Source organism: Acanthopagrus latus, chromosome 18, assembly GCF_904848185.1.
Source record: "Acanthopagrus latus isolate v.2019 chromosome 18, fAcaLat1.1, whole genome shotgun sequence".
Taxonomy (NCBI): Eukaryota; Metazoa; Chordata; class Actinopteri; order Spariformes; family Sparidae; genus Acanthopagrus; species Acanthopagrus latus.
The window spans coordinates 25504348-25522689 of record NC_051056.1 but is presented as its reverse complement, the minus strand read 5'-3'; the positions used below and the strand labels follow the sequence as shown (position 1 = coordinate 25522689).

Sequence of the window (18342 nt, the reverse complement as noted above, 5' to 3'; positions counted from 1 at the left end):
TGTGAGCTGCACACATGACGTCAGCTACGGTTAAAACCCCAGACGAAGAAGAAGAAGCCGGATCGAAGAATAAGTGGGCAGGGAGGAGGCGAGGAGAGGAGCAGCAGGAGAAGAAGAAGAAGAAGGAGGAGGAGGGAGAGTCCACATAGCAAAAACTCTGCTGGAGCACAACTAGCTAAATCTGACACTAACTGCCAGCCATGTAGTCCGACCGGCCGGCCTGCTCCACGAACCGAACCAAACACGAACCGGATATTTCAAGACGTTTTTTTTGTTTTGTTTTGTTTTCCACACAATGGCGCTCACTGACCGGGATATTTCCACTCGTCGGCTCTGTTGAACGTTTGTGACCCCATCCAGCAGCAGCAGCAGCAGCAACAACAAACATCTGGCTAACAAGCTAAGAAGCGGTTAGCATTAGCAACTGGGCAACTGTCACCCCGGAAGGCCGCCGCAGCTGCAGCTGCCGGACCGGGTGGGGATTTAACTTTCTCCGTCCGTGTCTGGACCGAACCAACACAAAGTCCACACTCAATGATAAAACGCTGTTTATCCTACATCGGTAAGAATGTCCTCCTTGGGGATATGCGACGAGGAGTGCTTGGCAATATCCTTTTTTAAGTTACAACCTTTTTTTTTATATATATATATATATTTTTTTTAGCTTGTTGGCTAACGTTAGCTTAACTGAATCATTTTGTCAGTTAGCACGTCGGTTAGCTGAACTTATTAAAGACCGTTTGACAACTAGAAGGTTAATTACATTTTAGTTTCTAGCAGTGAGTTTATACACCTTGTTCTTTTAATAGATACGGTTGACTTTCAGCTCAGCTCACTCCTAATCATAACAGTATGACCAGTTTATTATCGTTAGCAAGGGAATTAGCTAATTAAACCCATCTAGTCTTGGTTAGAGGAATGTTAGCCAGCACGTTTCTTTAAGTTATAATGGCTGCCACTAACCACCTCAGCCACTCAGCTGCTTTCTCCTCTGTCAGTGCCTCATGACTTGTCATTCTTCACGTTAATTTGTCTCCTAATTTTCACTAAGCATGGCTTCTTCTCACAGAGATTGTAACTTCTGTTTGCCTAATGCCTCATGCCTAATTGGACACACTGCTAAAAAAAATCAAAGCCCAGGTTGTGATTAGTAATAACAACAGCTCAGTGTCTCTCATCATCATCATCATCATCATCCTAAATCAGAATAATTCCTTGATTGTGATGCTCACACTGTAAGAGCTCAGGAGCTGAGGGCTGGCCAGAAGGAGCCCAGACTACTGTCACTAATTGAGCGAGGTGGAGAGTTTGTGTAAGTATGAGAACCTGATGGCTGAAAATGTACATATTTTCTGTCAGGCTTTAGGTACGTTTAGTGAGATGTCACGGGTCATGTTTGAAGTTTGAAGCAGCTCGTGTAGATGTTCGTAAGTAGCTTGTGCTTAATTCTGATCATCAGGCAACACGAGCACCACTTGCTTTTTGCCTTTTACATGGTGCAGAAATGAAATCCCAGCAAAAAAGAATAACTTCCCACACACACTTTTCACCTCTGCATTGATAGATTGATTAAAAAAAGGTCAACGCCTCAGCCACGAGACCCAGAGACAGGTCTGTGTCAAGTGTGTGTGTGTGAATTCACTCATTTTTGCTGGGATCAAATTCAAAGTTTTTGCCAGCTTTTTTTCCATGTTTGAAGGTAGATACTAGCTGTTGAATATCTGAAATTACCGGTCTACTTTGTATTTTCTGCTGCCTTTGATCCACCTGCACTAAATAGCTTTTTATGCCTTCTAACCTGTAAATTATTTTATATCACAGCGGTTCAGTATACAGTCTCTTTTATCAAAAGGGTGTGTGCCACGATAGCCTCACAATGAGCAATAAACTAGATGATTTACAGTTTGATTGTTGTGTTTAAGGGTCAGCCATCTTGTCTTATCTAATAGATTTATATTGGGAATAACATTACATGAGCATATTGCTGGAGGAACTTAGTTTTGCTAAATCAAACAGGTCAGGTGAAGTATCTGAACCACGTGCATGTTTAGCATTTTTCAGGTGAAAACGGAAGTTTTTTCACACCTTAGGATCATAAACAATCGTTGATTGTTGTAGCCACAGATGTTGTCAGTCTCAGGTGTCTTGCAGTTGATTGCTGAACAGATGAGTGACTCTTGAGGTCAGAAAGTCAGCTACACGACAGAGCTGCCTTTGGAGCTGTAATGATGTGGTTCAGTGTTTATTAGCAGGATTTTTAAACTGCGTCTCAGCAGCTTCAGCATTGTCGTATTGTGAAAGGGGATGTTGTGGTTGTGTTAAATCATCAGTGTTGTTTGTAGCAGGTTGTGGCGTAAGTTAGAGTGAGGGAGAAGGCAATTACACCTACCAGCAGCCAGCTCACTTCGCATTATCCAGAATTCCTCCACTTAGTCCTGAACTGTAATGAGACTCACATGGGCACACAAGCTCCGTCCTCAGCTGACTGCGTTAAAACCACACAGACTGAATTCCACTCCCGATACGGAGAAATGGTGCAGAGTCATGACCATCAGGTGCTGTCAGGGTTTTCATTTTCATAACGTATTGTCAACATTATTTAAATCAGATAGTTTTGTTTAGTTGTAGGAAAATATCAATGTCAATCTGAACTTTAAAGTGTGTTTTTCTTAATTCAGTGTTTATTTTGAGGCTGTCGTGTTAATCAAAGATCTCATTAAGCGTCCTCTGGTTAGCGTTTGCAAGGATCTAGTCATGACTACCTGTCGTCTCTGTCAGCACAGTCTTCTGGAAAGCTGTAGTGATTAATTGATTTGCTGTCAACTATTCAATTAATCCCCAGCTATTTTGATAATAGATTAATTCATTTGAGTAAAAAAAAACACTGTGATTCCAGCTTCTCAAATGTGAGTATTTTCTGGTTTCTTTCTCCTCTTGGACAAAAACAAAACATTCAGGACATTCTCTTGGGCTTGACAGACATTTTTCACAATTTTCTGAGATTTTGCTCAGACCAAACAATGATGGACAGTTCATTGATTAGTTGCAGCTCTAGACCTATGATTCTGCTTGCCACTTTTAAGTTATTTTTAAAGATGACATAAGGCAACCTACTGAGAGTAAAAGGGAACAGATAACCTTAAAAGAAAATAAACATCTTACAGGCTGATTGAAAACCAGACATCATGAGCTTCACCACAACATCTATGCTGCGTTCAGGTCCGCTGTTTGTAACATGTTTCTAATTTTTCATCTACACCCTTGAGGCCCAAGGCGGGTTAGTTCTCGGTTGTTGTTTGTCATGTAGCTTACAACATGAGGGGCCTCTGCTGATTCAGGAGAACTGCCAGTCCTTCTGACATGTTCAGTTGAGCAGTGCTGAATCACTTTCCTCTCCTCACCAGTAATCAGTTATTATGAAGTGGACGGGAAGTGTGGGCGGTGCCCCGCGTGCTGCTTTGACCCTGGTTCTTAGTCAGCCATTGTCAGAGAGTGAAGTATTACCCCACCTACATTTACCCACATCACAGATTTGAAGCTGCTGTTATAGACTATCTAATGAATCAAGGCGTAGCTCCCCTTAATGTGCTACTGTTTGCTATACAGCAGACAACAAAATTTGACGGAGGCAGAAGGTTTATGAGCTAATGTTGTGTCATGGTGTGTTTGTTCCATTAAGCATCTCAGCAGATTTTTGCATGTTTGCATGTGCATGTCACATTTTTAATAACCTTTGTAATTATGATCTAATCCTAACAGTATGTCTACCCATATTACATCTTGATTGTTCAGTTATTCTAATGTTTTCACCCTGATTTCTTTGCATGAAACACTATTTTGATTGCAAGATAATGGCTGAAGCAGATTGTCTGTAAATGCTTTATGTTTTTGTTAATTGTACTGATAATCTTGAATGATATGGAAACCTCACAGAGCTGATGTTCAGAAGGTCTCTGTGCTGTTCTCACACAGACTGGGTGTTTTGGCCACGCCTGATGTAGTTGTGGCTCGTCCAGTGGCTCAGCTGTCCATACCTATCAACGGAAATTTTGAAGTTGTGCGAGGTATGTGTTTTTTTTGTTGTTGTTGTCCTATTTCAGATTCACAATATTAAGGGGACTCTGTGTTGTGCTGGAAGCCAGTTGTTAGTTCATGTTGGCGGACTCTATTTCTAAACTATTGTTAGCTACTGTTGCGCTCTGCTAGCTGAATGTGCTTGAAAGTCACATCCTTTTTGCTGTCGTGGAAAATTGAACCAGAGTCCTTCAGAGAGAAATCCACAGCCAGCAGCATTAAACAAGGCTTGTATTGGCAACCGAGAGAGACGGGGAAGGTCTCATTTGTCATGTCATTTTAAAATCCCCTCACATATAGTGAAAAAGATAAATAAATATAATTTTGAATAATGTTGTTGCACAGAGCTCCTTTTAACTTTTTTGGGGGTTTGCTAACTTTAGTCAAAATATGGGATATTTGATATTTTTTCCAGCGGCTGCATGTTGATAAATGCAGAGTACATTTAAAGTAGTGTTATGTTTACTCAGGTAACATCACAGTGGTGTAAAAGTGAAAGTCCAGGGGTCTCTTCCTCTGTGCATGACAGAATTTGAAAATCAACAATCAGCAGCTCGAGTCTGTTGATATAATTTACAACACCTCTGGTTTACTCTCACAACAGACCTTTGGACTGCACGCTCACCGACAAACTCTTTCCTCTTTCATTTCAGAGGCCGAAGAGGCTCTTCTTATCAACTTTTCAGTAGATTGTAAGTACATTTTTTTTAACCTCAAATTCTATTGTGCTATTGTTAAGCTTTGTTTTCAAACAGACATTATGTAGAAATATATGTTGTTTTGGTCTTTCAAGCAAGCTGGGAAGAATAATTTACTGTGGGAACAAACGAGAGCTAGACCTTGGCATTTATTGCACACAGCCCTTATCCAGGCATACTACATTTTTAGAGCATGCCTTTAGCCAAGCTGTGTCCTTTATTTAGCAGCAGATGCTGGTCATGAGTTACCAGGGCTCTCTGAAAGAATGCTCAATTGTCTCCCTATTAAATCACTTTGCTTTGTTTTCTTGGCAGTCTGCATTTCTGATGTGTTTGCAGAGTCTAAACATGTGTGTAAATGTGTGTGTTTTTTCTTCGCCCCTCGTCAGCTCGTGTTAGATTACGAATCAAAGGAGATAAATCCCCTGAGCTGCTGTTGGAACTCCAGGATGATGACCGGACTCAGACTTTCCTCACTCAGGTGAAGAGTGCTCAGCAACAAGGTAAGACTCCACTGTCTGTCAGCAGTCTACAGCAGTCGGATGATTAATTATTTAATCTCTCATCTAAGATTTATTCAGTGAGGGTGGATTACACCGCTCGCTGATTTCCTGTGTATTCTTACCTCACACACACACACACACACACACTGGTGGAGAGACTCACTTGGCAGTTTTTGAAATCAGATCCACCTTTAAAGGTGCCAGCCCACCTCTGTGAGTGCAGCCAGAGAGGAGTAAAGCTGACGCGAGTATGCTTTCATTCTTAAATTGATGTTTTAGCTATGTGCAGGATTGTTTTTTGCCAGTAAATGCATCTATCACTGTGTAGTGTCAATGTTTTTAAAGTACTGGCACTTTGTTTTTTCGCATTTTGAGGCATATGATACATTTAGCTCGGCCTTTGTATGTAGTATCTATTGTTTTTTTTGTATTCAAGATATTCAGTAGACTTAACAGACTGGAATATGTGATGAGTCATCTGCAGTCTGAAAGATGCCACAATTCAAAGTTTCCCATATGAGGAACATATATTGTCTCATGAAGAGGAGCGCTGTGTTTTCATTCTGTTTGTTTTATTTTATTTCACTTGGTCCTTAACTGTGAGTGTGTGTGTGTTGGTTGATCATGACAATAGGAAAAGCTTGATTGGGCTTAAAATGATGTTAAGGCACTATTTTTTGGAAAATCTTTTCACAGAGAACACTGATTGTGTAACTCTCAAGGCAAAGTTGTGTCTTCATCTTTGCTCAGTTTACCAGAAGAATGAAAATAAAAATGACACTTAGTAAACTTTGAGCTGTGCAGACGACTTGTTAGAGTCAACCAGCTCATTTACTTTCTGTCTCCACACCCTGTGAAATAATAGATTTTGAAGCCGGGTCAATAAGCAGGCAGGGAGTTGTAAATACAGTATGTCTACACTGGCTACCTGTTTGTCCAGTTCCTACTTGTACTACAGTTACTACGATGCAGCCGCTATCATTTTCTTTCGTTTTCTATTTAATCATCATGACATAGTGAACAGTAGTGCTGCAGAGGAACTGTGCCGTCTTCCGCCTCGTCATCAACAGGCCACTTTTTAACTGCTGTCCTCTACTTCCTGTTGCGACAGCATTGCTCTTCTGGGTGTTGGCTCATTTTTATCTTTTTTGATATTTACAATTAGAAAGGTCAGTTGAACCAGGATGTGAAATGATTTAAGGTAAATGCATTTATGCGGCAAATTAGCTTCCGTTTGGATCAAGATGCAGCACCATTATTGTTATTGCTCCTCTCAGTCTGAGTGAGGTTGTGTTGAATCTGGATTGTCTAATGCTTCTTTGTGCTGTTTAATGTTCGCAGCTCAATCCAGACACACGACACAAAAAGCGATGGAGCCCATTACACCGACAGCCCTGAGAGGACCAGTCCCCATCCCGCCGCAAAGAGCAAACAAGACTGCTAACTCTGTGGGCTCTGGAGGCAACCCACCCAAATCTGCCAGTGCACTGCCTCTCAACCTCAACAATAGCATGTCATCAAATCAGACTAACAGAGGTAATGTGCAGATACACTGTGCTGCTATATGTGTCAGTTATCATCTGAAGTCTTTTTCTTCCATATTAGTTTCTGTTGGTTTTTAAATGAATCCTCTGCTTTTGAACATCTTGTTTCTGAAGATCCAGCTCAGTCACTTGTCTCAGACTTTGGCTTTGAAGACAACTTCAACCATGCTCTCAAAGTGGAGGAAAAGAAGAACCATCAGAATCGGATCGTGGCCTCTAGGGAGCCTCCTCCTGTTCCTCCTCTACCTCCTCGCAAAGCCTCCTACACTCCATCAAACCCTCTGCCTCCTCCACCAGTCCCTAAAGACAGAGCTCTCTCCCTACAGGCCAAAGACGGCTCCAAACCAGAGTAAGTTAACCTTTCGTGACATCTAAACATTGGAAACTTGGTACTTTTTGGCTGATGGCACAGTATCCCATTTTGGAAACTGTCTAAAATATCACTAATGTTTGAATAATGTCTACTTTTTCCATTATAGTAGTTACAGGTCAGGTTTTGACCGTGTGGACAGACAGATGTCTTGGAGCGACAGTCCCACCAGCAACAGCATGAGGCAGGCTATGTTCTCCAGCCAGGCAAGTCAGAGAGAATACCTGATCAAACACCGCCTGGGTAAGAAGGAGAGCGAGTATGTGGACATCCAAACCTTCAAGTAAGAAGAGCCTCTCTATGCTGTATATGTTTGGTTTTGTCCTGCACACTTTAACCCTCCACTGTGCAATAACTTTGCTTTCTGTTTCTTTAGGATTTTCACAGGAACATGGAACGTGAATGGCCAGTCTCCAGACAGCACCCTCGAGCCGTGGCTCTGCTGTGACGCAGAACCTCCTGACATGTACGCTCTGGGGTCAGTGAGAGCTTATCATACAGAACTTTTCTAAACATGAGCAAGAGATATCATCCTCTTCTTACTTCAGTAATACCTAATACGTCGATTTGTTTTTGGACTGTAGTTTTCAAGAACTGGACCTGAGCACTGAAGCTTTCTTCTACATGGACTCGTCTAAGGAGCAGCTGTGGGTGGAAGCTGTCGAGAGGAGCCTGCACCCAAAAGCCAAGTACAAGAGGGTGAGTGGTCATCGTGCAGCCATTTGCCGTGAATGAATACTGTGTATGGAAATTCGGCCCTGTTGATGCATTGTTAAAGGTACTAACTTGCCTTTTCTCTTTTTTTTGTGTGTGTGTTTGTCTCCAGATTCGGATCATACGACTAGTTGGGATGATGCTCGTGGTCTTTGTCAAAAAGACACTCAAGAGTCACATAAAAGAAATAGCCGCAGAGCATGTGGGGACGGGAATCATGGGAAAAATGGTTTGTTTCATACTGAACTCGGACCACATTATTCAAAATACAAAAATGAATATACAACCATGACGTAAATATAACATGATTCTGTTCCCTCAGGTGCAGTAGGTTGGTCTTTCAATGTTTTAAATGTTTTTGTTTCCAGGGGAACAAAGGAGGCGTGGCAGTGAGGTTTGTTTTCCACAACACTAGTTTCTGCATCGTCAACTCCCATCTAGCAGCACACGTGGAAGACTTTGAGCGCCGCAACCAGGACTATAAAGACATCTGCGCCCGGATGACCTTCCACTTACTGGACTACCCCCCTCTCAGTATCGTCAAGCACGAGTGAGTTCCTCGTTCATGTCCAGAGTTCGAATGTGGTTCTGAGCTGATGAGTAAAGTCTGATTTTACACCCATTAGTTGTGTTTTCTTCACTTGCTGGAACACAATCCTTGTTTTTTTTCCCAGTTTTTTTAAAATTTTATTTTACTTTTGTATTCTTATTTATCATTTCTCTTTCACATTCCCATCTGATTGCTTGAAAAACGTAAAAAAAATGTTTTTTAAAGGATAACCATGATCACCACAAAGTTTTAAGATTTATCCGTCTCTTCTTGTGTTTCAGTGTCGTTATCTGGCTCGGAGATTTAAACTATCGTCTGTTCATGTACGATGCTTCTGAGGTCAAACATCTCATTGCTAAGAGCGAGCTTAAAAAGCTTCAGGAGGTTGATCAGGTAAAAGACTGTTGCCTGGCACTGTTTCTTTTTCTTCTAAATGCTGTGGTTCTGCACTGATGACAAACGGAGAAAACAAATCTTACTTACTTTTAACTTAAGGAACTGAAACAAGATGACAACTTCTTTTTCTATAGTTGACCACAGTTTTCCTCTTTTAGTAGTTCTGAAAGTATTTATTGAATAATCTGTTGTGTGTTTAGTCATTTTGACATGAAATAAGATAATTTTAAGATATAAGATGATACTGTAGTGTTTCTGCTCAGCCTCCTTTTTAAAATACTCCTGCTTGTATATTAAACTGTTTCTGTCCTTGTGTAAATGCATGATAGTGTTACATAACTGAAAATAGTAAATCCTTCCTGATAATTTGAGGTTAGACAAATATGTAGTAATGGCAAAACGACTTCTGTTATACAAGTTTGTTTGTAATCTGTCATAATAGTTGTGCTCACACGTTGCCTCTTTCATGTGTAGCTGAACATTCAGAGACAGACGAAGAGAGCCTTCACAGACTTCATGGAGGGAGACATCAACTTCATTCCCACTTATAAGTACGACCCCAAAACTGATCGATGGGACTCAAGGTAAAAACATATCCCTGTATCTTCTTTTAGAAATGATTAAATACAGAAAATCTCTCCAGGACTTGGCGTTTCATTATTGCCAATTCATTCTCCGTTTCAGTTTCTCTTCTTTTCAATCCTGGTAACATTTTTCTTGTGAGGAAACATTTCCCGGCGTTATCGTTACACTAATACCGAGTCAGCAGTACTGCCTGCGTGTCTGATGTCTGACCCTTAGTTTTGGCTCTGAAACTGTGACTGTTTCCTGCAGTGGGAAGTGTCGTGTCCCGGCCTGGTGTGACAGAATCTTGTGGAGAGGCAACAATGTCAAGCAGCTCAAATACCGAAGTCACATGGAGCTGCAAACTAGTGACCACAAGCCTGTCAGCTCCCTCTTCAGCATCGGGGTAAGAAGCTATGTTATCCAACAAGAATCCCTAAACTGACCCATGCACGACCCTGATATTAGTTTTGACAAAGTGTGTAATGCGGATGTAATAAATACTTTACTCTGTGTGTTTCTGTAACAGGTTAAGGTGGTGAATGAGGAGCGCCACAAAAAGGTGTTTGAGGAGATTGTGCGAGCGATGGACAGAATGGAGAACGATTTCCTTCCATCCGTATCTCTGAGCAGAAGAGAGGTAAAAATAAAAACCTCAGATACAGATCCGCTGATCTCTAATAACCTTTTAAAAAAGAGCCGCATGTTGAAATGTTCTCACACAATTCGTAGGTTAAAGTCAAGAGGAGTCTGTGATTAATGTCGCCTCTCTTTCTCTGTCCTGCAGTTCACATTTGAGAATGTGAAATTCCGGCAGCTTCAGAAGGAGCGTTTCCAAATAACAAACGACGGGCAGGTCCCCTGTCACTTCGCCTTCATCCCCAAACTCAATGACTCGCAGTATTGCAAAGCTTGGCTCCGTGCCGAGCCAAGCGATGGATTCTTAGAGCCAAGTAAGTCCTTTTAATCCTGATAACTCCCTTTTCTTTTTTGATTATCCGTAAGCTCGTCACCTTGAATTCTACACCTGTGATCATGTAGTATTTATATTATTGATGATGAAATGTAAAAGGGAGATTATAGATGCAGTTTAAAACACTTCAAAAAGTCCACGTACTGATCCAGATCCCAAAGTCAGATTGATATGAGAAAAGGAAATAAAGGAGTGTGTTATCAGTGTTGGTATCAGCAGATGTCCAAATTCAGGTTTTGGTTCTGGACCTCTGACAATGTTCTCATCGGAAAGTCGGGTTGGGATTGGGGTTGAACCTCTTTCTTTTCTTCCTGTACAGATGAGACGCTGGAGATCTATCTGGAGGTGTACGTCAGTAAAGACTCCGTCACGCTGCTGAACTCCGGAGAGGACGCCATAGAGGACATTCTGGTGCTCCATCTGGACCGTGGCAAAGACTACTTCATCACCATCTCTGGCAACTACCTGCCTAGTTGCTTTGGTACCTCGCTGGAGACTCTGTGCCGCATGAAGAAGCCCATCAGAGAGATCCCCATCACCAAGCTCATTGACCTGGTGAGGGGCAGGGAGAGCGAAATCCAGTCAGACCAAAGTGAAACGATTAGCGAGACATATTTTCCTCAGATTAGTCGGAACTCTGATTGTGTAAACCTTTTCTGTACGCAAAGCAGTTTAGCTGAGATTGTAATCCGATGGCTGCTCCTCACTCTGCAGCTATTCACTACCTGAAACCTGAGCGGGGAACGTGTGAGGGCTTGTTCACTCCCTCAGGGGAAACTCAGTCACACAGAGCGCCTATATTTGGAGTGCTTAAAATGTCTCAACCTGTATATTTCTGGCCAAGTGGGGCCAAGGGAACGAGGAAGTGGCAGAAACATGGGGAGGGAGCTCCTAAAAACAGGGAGAACTGACTCAGGTTAGGCCCATATTAGTGCTTTTTATAAATAGCCTCCTCTGGTCTCAACACATTCACCTCTGTCTGTTTCCATTTAGCTGTTTTTGACTTTATCTGATTTGGCTTTTGGATTATAGTGCTACTATCACAAGACCTCCTTTATCTCTGTTCATTTTCCTACTTGCCTGGTGTACTTGATCAATGATTTATGCAACAACGATCAGTAATCTATCTTCTCTTTTGATTCTGTGTTTATGCATACCACTTCGTTCTACTTCTCTGCTTGTGTTTCCCTTCATCGCCTCTGCTTGCCTTGATCATTCCTTTCCAACTCTTCACTGTGGGTGTGGTCTGACTTCCTGCTCAGGGAGAGGACAGCTTCATGGAAAAGGTAAAATATTAACACTGATCCTGATCAGCTATCTGGCAAATCGGGGTCAATAAAGGCAAACCCCTGAGTTACAAACCTTTATGACACTTAATTGACCTTCCTCAATTTCCATGTCATAAAGGGAAACTGGTCAAGGATCTGACATCAGCAACATATAGTATATTTAGTACCACTATAATCTACACCCTGTTAATGTGTAACCTCAAAGGTCCAGTGTGTAGGATTAAGTGGCGTCTGGCAGTAAGATTGTACGCTTCAAACAACTGAATACACCTCACATCATCCTTTCCTACATTGTCCACTAAAAACAAGTGTGAAAAGCCTTCTCTAGAGCCAGTGTTAGTTTTATCTGTGGCGCTGCAACGTGGTAGACATGGTAACAAAAATGGAACAATTTCTACTTTCAGTATCAAAGCATGAATGACATAATTATCATGAAAACTTAATTATGAATATTATATCACATCTCTGCCCCTAAATCTCACACATAGAAATATTTTACAGATCTTCCCTAAATTTAGTTAGTAACTTAGGCCCATTGAGGTAATAATTCTGTTTTTGTTATAAAAAGTTCTTATGTACTTCTTATTGAGAATTAGATTATAAATGCAATACTAATTTCATGTCTGTACAGTGAGTATGGAGGCTAGAGATGGCAGTCTAACAGCCCAGCCTACAGAGTATAGACTGTCGGAAGGGTTAGCCTAAACTCATAGTGGCCAACCACACCGAGACTCGTTGCTACAGGTACTTCTGTCTCACAGGTGCTCTCAGAAAGTAAGGAACAAAGTGTTCTTCCTGTGATGCTGGACTATTCCTTTAGTGTACAGTTAAAATATATTGTCAAGTTTGATTCAAATTGGCTTTACTAACCAATCAGAAAGTAGAATCGGAGCAGTTCCACTCTTCAGAAAGCCGACAAGGGCAACAGCGGGTAGCCCTCAGGCCCTCGCAGACCAGACCAGCTTAGTTATAATCTGTGTGCTGATCAGTCATCCATTAAATCTCCCCTGGCCCACTGAGGACAGGGAACACCAGTTCAATGAAAGTTAGGCACACACTAACGCACTAAATCTCATTTCACAGCAGGTCACCCTCACACACGTGATTAAAGCTAATGAGAAGACATATTAGGGTCTGTCCAGCTGAGTTCAAACGACAACTCTTGTCTTCCATTTCATAACTTCTTAGTGATCAGTGAAGCTGCATAGCTGCATGAGTAAACCGATATCCCCTTAGAATTTAAATTGGGCAACGTTTCAGTGTCAGTTACACATTTCATGTGAGAGCTTTCTTGGTCTTGAATGCCCTCTACAAGATTCACCACGCTGTAAATACTGTGAGGGTTCACAGTCAAAGCTCTGGGTGTTGAAACGTTTCACAGAATATCACATTAGTTCTGCATGTTAGCTTAGCATCGCTCCTCATTAAAGGCCCACTCCAGTTTCCTTCTGCGTTTTATGTGCAGCCTCACTAGCTGAGGTTATTTTTGGACGTCTCTTGTGAGTCTCTGGGATCCATTTGCAGAGACAAAAAGAATTTGATATCCAGCGCTTTCTAAAATGACCCTCCTTCAAGTTTCCAGACCTCAGAGATAATCTAGCTCTCATTGCTGCTCCCGCTCCATCACTAATTGATCAGACGTGTCACTTACGGTCATTTATTGTAATCTCTGAATCACATAGTAACAGAATGATGTCATGATGTTCGTGTAATGAGTCGGCATGTTATTCTTGTCTCTGCTACAGTTTGTCAGTGTGAAACTTGACTGTGTCATCTTTCATCAGGAAAAGTCAAAGGTGAGCTTCCTGATGGACGGTGCAGGGACGGAGGACAAACCTCTAAAGATCCCCAAAGAAGTGTGGATTCTTGTCAACCATCTCTTCACCAAGTCCTGTGATCAGGTGAGATGCCAAGACTTCTGCAACAAAGGATGATTATCACTGATGAGACTGCTGAAATGTGAGTTAAGGATGCAGTTCAGTCAGTTCTGTCATTGTGAAGCAAGAGTTCAGATATTTATGTATGAGCTTTATTGAACATCATTCAGAGGATTGATACATACAAAGCTTTGGATAAAAGATGGCTGTTAACTAATAAGTGTGTCACTGATATTGACAAAATTGTATTTTTGAAGAAAATACCTTGATATGAAGGATGATACAAACAAACACTTCTCACTTCACTAAACTGTCTAACTTTCATGTAATCTACCGTTAAAGACCAAGACAAGATAAATGGACTGAAACAGGATGTAACAGCTTTATTCTCACATCATATTATCCATTTTATTGAGCATTTCCTGTGAAGCCATTTATCTATAACACATCAAGTTTTCACGAGCTGAGAAACTTCCCTGTTCTCAGTTTTACTGATGATAAATGTTTCAGATATGTTGAAGGGTTTTTACATTGTTGAATAATTTTAGGTACTAAGGCAGTTTATTCAGCTCATAAAAAGCAACTCAGTCCTGCTAATTGCCACATTTTTAGACACATGGTTTTAACTGGACATTTACTGTTTATTGCACATATGAAATGTCCACTTGGTGAAATCTCTATCATGTCAGGTCGATTTAGGCAGTGAAATATTCATGAAAGTCAGTGCAAATTATCCCTAATCTACAAGAAGGATGGTCCGTTAATGTTCAGAACAAACCTAAATAATGAGCACGATGAAAAAACGTTAACTCATTATCAGTAGAAACAGAAACAGGCAGGCTTTCTGGTCTCCCTTAAGAGAAAATATGTTTGTTTGCTGGAGGTGAGACTGAATACAAAATCAATTTCATGTTGTGTTCCAACAAGTTTCAATAATCATCCTTCATTTCTGATTAGTTTTTAAAGATGAAGGATTATATGAAACTTAACTCTGTGTTGCAGAAGAAGGATGATTTTATTTTTAGTTTCTGACGGGAGAATAAGTCCTTTGTTTGCAAAATAATGCATCAGTCATGTTAATGTCTGACAAATGAATCCCAGGTGCAACAGTATTACTTGTGGTGTCTCTTAAGTCCATGTCTGCATACTTGTGTGTATGACACAATAACAAACAAAGCTGCAGTGATACTCAGAGTGGACTCGGGGGTTTTGGGGAACTGTTTTTTTTTTTTTTTTTAAATATTCCATATTTGTCTGTGAATGTCTCCCAGGAGGATTTGTTCCAGACACCGGGCCTGCAGGAGGAGCTGCAGAGCATCATCGACTGTCTGGACACCAGCATCCCCGACTCCGTCTGTATCCTTGTTCATGAAGCCGGTCACACAGACATGAGCAGCATTAAGATGCGTGTTAGCATACTGACTCAGTTAACACACAGACCAGGGGCACATGGTCACTGTTATGTTAGTATTATCATGATAAAGATACCAGTGGGTTGTCAAGAGTGAGGAGAGTTAATTTCTTAATTAACTGTTAACATCTAAGTGAACTTTCTGAATGTTTACAGATGACAGGAACAGGCAGAGACGGATCTGAAAGTCGATCCACCTGAGTCACACCTGTCTGTTATATTAAGATCCATATTAAATCAACAGAGCTCTGGTTTGCTTGTTCTTCCTTGACTGTTGCTGTAGCTGGTTGTAACCACTCTGTAGCCGAGGCTCTGTTGATCTTCTTGGAGGCCTTGCCGGAACCAGTGGTGTGTTATGAACTCTACCAGCGGTGCCTAGACTGCGCCCACGACAGCCGCCTCTGCAAACAGGTGCAGTGACGACACTGAAAGTACCACGTGGTTATCTGCTCAATCTGTGATTGACTGCGTGATGTTTAACTCGGCAGTGTGACCTGTTTTTCTTGGAGGAGTTTTGAAGTGTGAACCGTGAAGACGCACGGGGCTGTCAGACTAATCTTTACTTCTGACGTTTGACAGTTGATCTCCCAGCTGCCCCGGGCTCATCGCAACGTGTTTCGCTACTTAATGGCCTTTCTGAAGGAACTTCTCAAGCACTCACACAACAACAACCTAACAGCCAGCCTCATAGGTATGAAATGAACATCCAGTATTAATATTCACTGTGCTTTGTAGCTCATTGAAGAGCAAGTTTGATATTATTCCCAGTTTATCAATCCCGTTTTAATTGGACAGCATAGCAACCACCACAGTCTGGCCCCATAGTGAGATTTTAGTGACTTGATGTCTCTTCCTGACCTCAGGTGTCAATCATGGCATCACACCCTCATTTTGTAGCATCAAATAACTAATTAAAACCAAAGATCAGACTGTTTGTCAAATGAAAAATGTATTTTGTCGTGTTCAGGTTGAGTTTTTATGGAGAGGGAGGTGCTTATCATGTCACCGCAGCTGACCACCAGGGGGCAGTGGAGATGTTTCGGTTTTACATTTTGGGGAGCTGTCATGTTATACATCTCTATAAACAGTCAATAGTTTCAGTTTTTATACATTGTCTTGGCACTGCTGATCATATAGTACATGTAAAGTAAAATAAGAGAGTCTCACTGTAGTAAATTTTTACCTCTCTGTCCCGTTCTTGTGTTTCAGCAACGCTCTTTGCGAGCCTCCTCATCCGACCGCCTCCCAACATGGTGGGCAGGCAGACACCAAACGACCGGCAGAAAACCATCGACTTCGTTCTGGGTTTCCTCATGGCAGGAGACGAGGAGTAACCGATGTCAACAGTTTTTCGTGACGTCAGTCGGGTTTGGAGTCGATTCCCGACCTGACGTCCTGCTGGCAGCGAGCCTGGACCTGCAGGAGACTGTTCAGCATGATCCACTTGGTATTTTTGTCATCTGTCTGGAGACCAGTGCAGCAGTTTTGCACCCCACCATTCACAAACTCTCACGTTAGAGGAAGACTTATACTAGAACTGTGACGATGTTACCAAGTGTCAAATCTTAGTTCATTCACAGAACGACCGCTCGCTGCACCTGGAAGCACCTGGGAGAGGTTTGAACTGATGCCTACGCACTTTCTGATGACATGAAGGCCCCGAGCCTCCGGACTACAGTCGTCCTCAGCTGGGCCTTCTTATTGTAGGTGCTCATGCCAAAATAACCGTGAGTGGTATGAATGTGAAAACACTATGTATCCTGTAGATGCTAAGAGAGAGACTCGATTACACTAAAGAAAAGGAAGAATTCCTTAAGTTTTAAGAAGTAGACTGAATACTAGTACAAGGTTTAAAGAATTAAATCGATCAGAATGGGATAATTGTGGGAGTGTATATATTAAGAATGTTTAAGCTTAAGATAAATCACGACAATCATCCATTCTGCAGCATTTTAACTGAGGGGGGAATATTAAAAACAAACATTACTCATTTTACCTGTTATTTATATTGTTTTTCATCTAAGTTTGCACCAATTTTTCGTTCCTACTACAATTTTTATTTTCCGCTCTGCAATGGTTGTAAAATATGTCAATGGAAGTATTCATAGCTCGTTTTTACCGTGTTGTTTAAAAAAAAAAAAACACACAACAAAAAACACGTGAATGTTTGCCGTGTCTTTGTGTAACTTCAGCCGTGAACCTTACATCTGCCAGTTCCTCTTGAGTTATAAAACAAGTCTGTTAACACACACTAACTTCCTGGTCCACCAGTATTGAGTGAAGAGTCGCCCTCTGAGGTTCTCGATGTCTTAAATCGTGTAAATACTTACTGTTTCGGTTGTGGGTATGGTGGTGCATATCTGTGCTGGTGTCTGCTGTTCGTCATGACGGTGGTACTGTTGATGTCTGTGTTTGTTTACATGTCCCTCTCCTCACTTCTGCCTCATTGTCTGATGTTGAAGGCCACGTTGTTCCTCCTGGTGAATGCAGATGAGTAATTTTCCTGTTTTTAAGTGATGCAGCATTTTCTGGGGTGCAAGTTTAGTAAGATTTAAAGGCTCACTACTCTGCAGGCTACAGTCCGTCTTTGTCTTTGTGCCACAGAGGAGGTTTTTTTTTTGTTTTTTTTTGTTTTTTTTTGTTCTGCAGTCACTGTTGCATAACATGTCATGGTTATTGAAATAAGGAACTGCTCTGCTGTGTATAATGAACAGTGTTTCCTCTTTTAACAGTTGTACCCAAGAGATGTCAGCGATAGCTCTCCCACCAGACAAAAACACACTCACATTTATGACATACATTTTTTTCCTTATTCAGTATCTCCTGCGATGCCGGAGACTTCAGAAAATTTCCTGTTAGGAGACAATGTGACAACACCGACAATCATGGCTCTATTCTCGTGTAGTTTCTTCTGCCTTATTGCCATCAAAGCACCAGATTCTTCTCAATCCAGCCGAGCTTTGCCAAAAATGTGGCTTGGGCCTAAAAAGAGTATTCCCTGGTGATTCAGATTTGGGGATTTATTAGCCGTTTGGCACCACCTTCACCATGTCAGACACAGAATCAATATAATCAAAGACCCTGTTCTGATACTCTGTGTCGTCTTTATGCCACTGTACTAGCTGATGTATTTGTATGGATTCGTTGTGCTTTTCGTCTTCGGTTCTGTCACAATCTGTCCATGAAACTTAAGGTACGTTTAAAGGTACGCAAGGAAACACTTGCACCTGTTTTCAACTTTTCAGATTTTTGGTGCTTTTAATTTATTTAACAGAAATAAAACTGTATAAAGCTGGTTTGTTTTTCCATTGTCTTGTTCAAAACAACATTTCTGCTCTGGGTTTTGGGGCTCGCTCTCCACGTTCATGTGAAATCATTA

The 18342-nt window shown here is 41.5% G+C and overlaps 1 protein-coding gene across 3 annotated transcripts; it reads left to right on the top strand.

Annotated features, from left to right (window-relative positions):
• Positions 1 to 54: 54 nt before the first annotated feature.
• ocrl (OCRL inositol polyphosphate-5-phosphatase) lies at positions 55 to 18258 on the top strand. Of its 3 annotated transcripts, XM_037076791.1 has the most exons (24): positions 55 to 607; positions 1233 to 1312; positions 3973 to 4064; positions 4728 to 4766; positions 5162 to 5275; positions 6617 to 6811; positions 6934 to 7168; positions 7299 to 7472; positions 7566 to 7667; positions 7774 to 7888; positions 8016 to 8132; positions 8272 to 8453; positions 8735 to 8846; positions 9324 to 9433; positions 9684 to 9819; positions 9943 to 10053; positions 10201 to 10366; positions 10706 to 10941; positions 11649 to 11672; positions 13460 to 13576; positions 14824 to 14908; positions 15247 to 15374; positions 15543 to 15654; positions 16173 to 18258. In XM_037076791.1, exons 1-24 carry the CDS (start codon positions 569 to 571, stop codon positions 16295 to 16297), a joined length of 2946 nt encoding a protein of 981 aa, XP_036932686.1. In that variant the 5' UTR covers positions 55 to 568; the 3' UTR covers positions 16298 to 18258. The 3 variants fall into 3 exon arrangements, with proteins under 3 accessions (XP_036932686.1, XP_036932687.1, XP_036932688.1); XM_037076792.1 differs by lacking the exon at positions 11649 to 11672; XM_037076793.1 differs by lacking the exon at positions 1233 to 1312 and having other exon boundaries at positions 411 to 562.
• The last annotated feature ends 84 nt before the right edge of the window (positions 18259 to 18342 follow it).

Excerpts from the sequence above, each read along its gene's own strand:
- ocrl (XM_037076791.1), top strand. The coding sequence starts at position 569 with ATGTCCTCCTTGGGGATATGCGACGAGGAGTGCTTGGCA. Across the intron at positions 6,812-6,933 it reads ATCAAATCAGACTAACAGAG|ATCCAGCTCAGTCACTTGTC; the intron begins GTAATGTGCAGA and ends TTGTTTCTGAAG. Across the intron at positions 15,655-16,172 it reads CCTAACAGCCAGCCTCATAG|CAACGCTCTTTGCGAGCCTC; the intron begins GTATGAAATGAA and ends CTTGTGTTTCAG.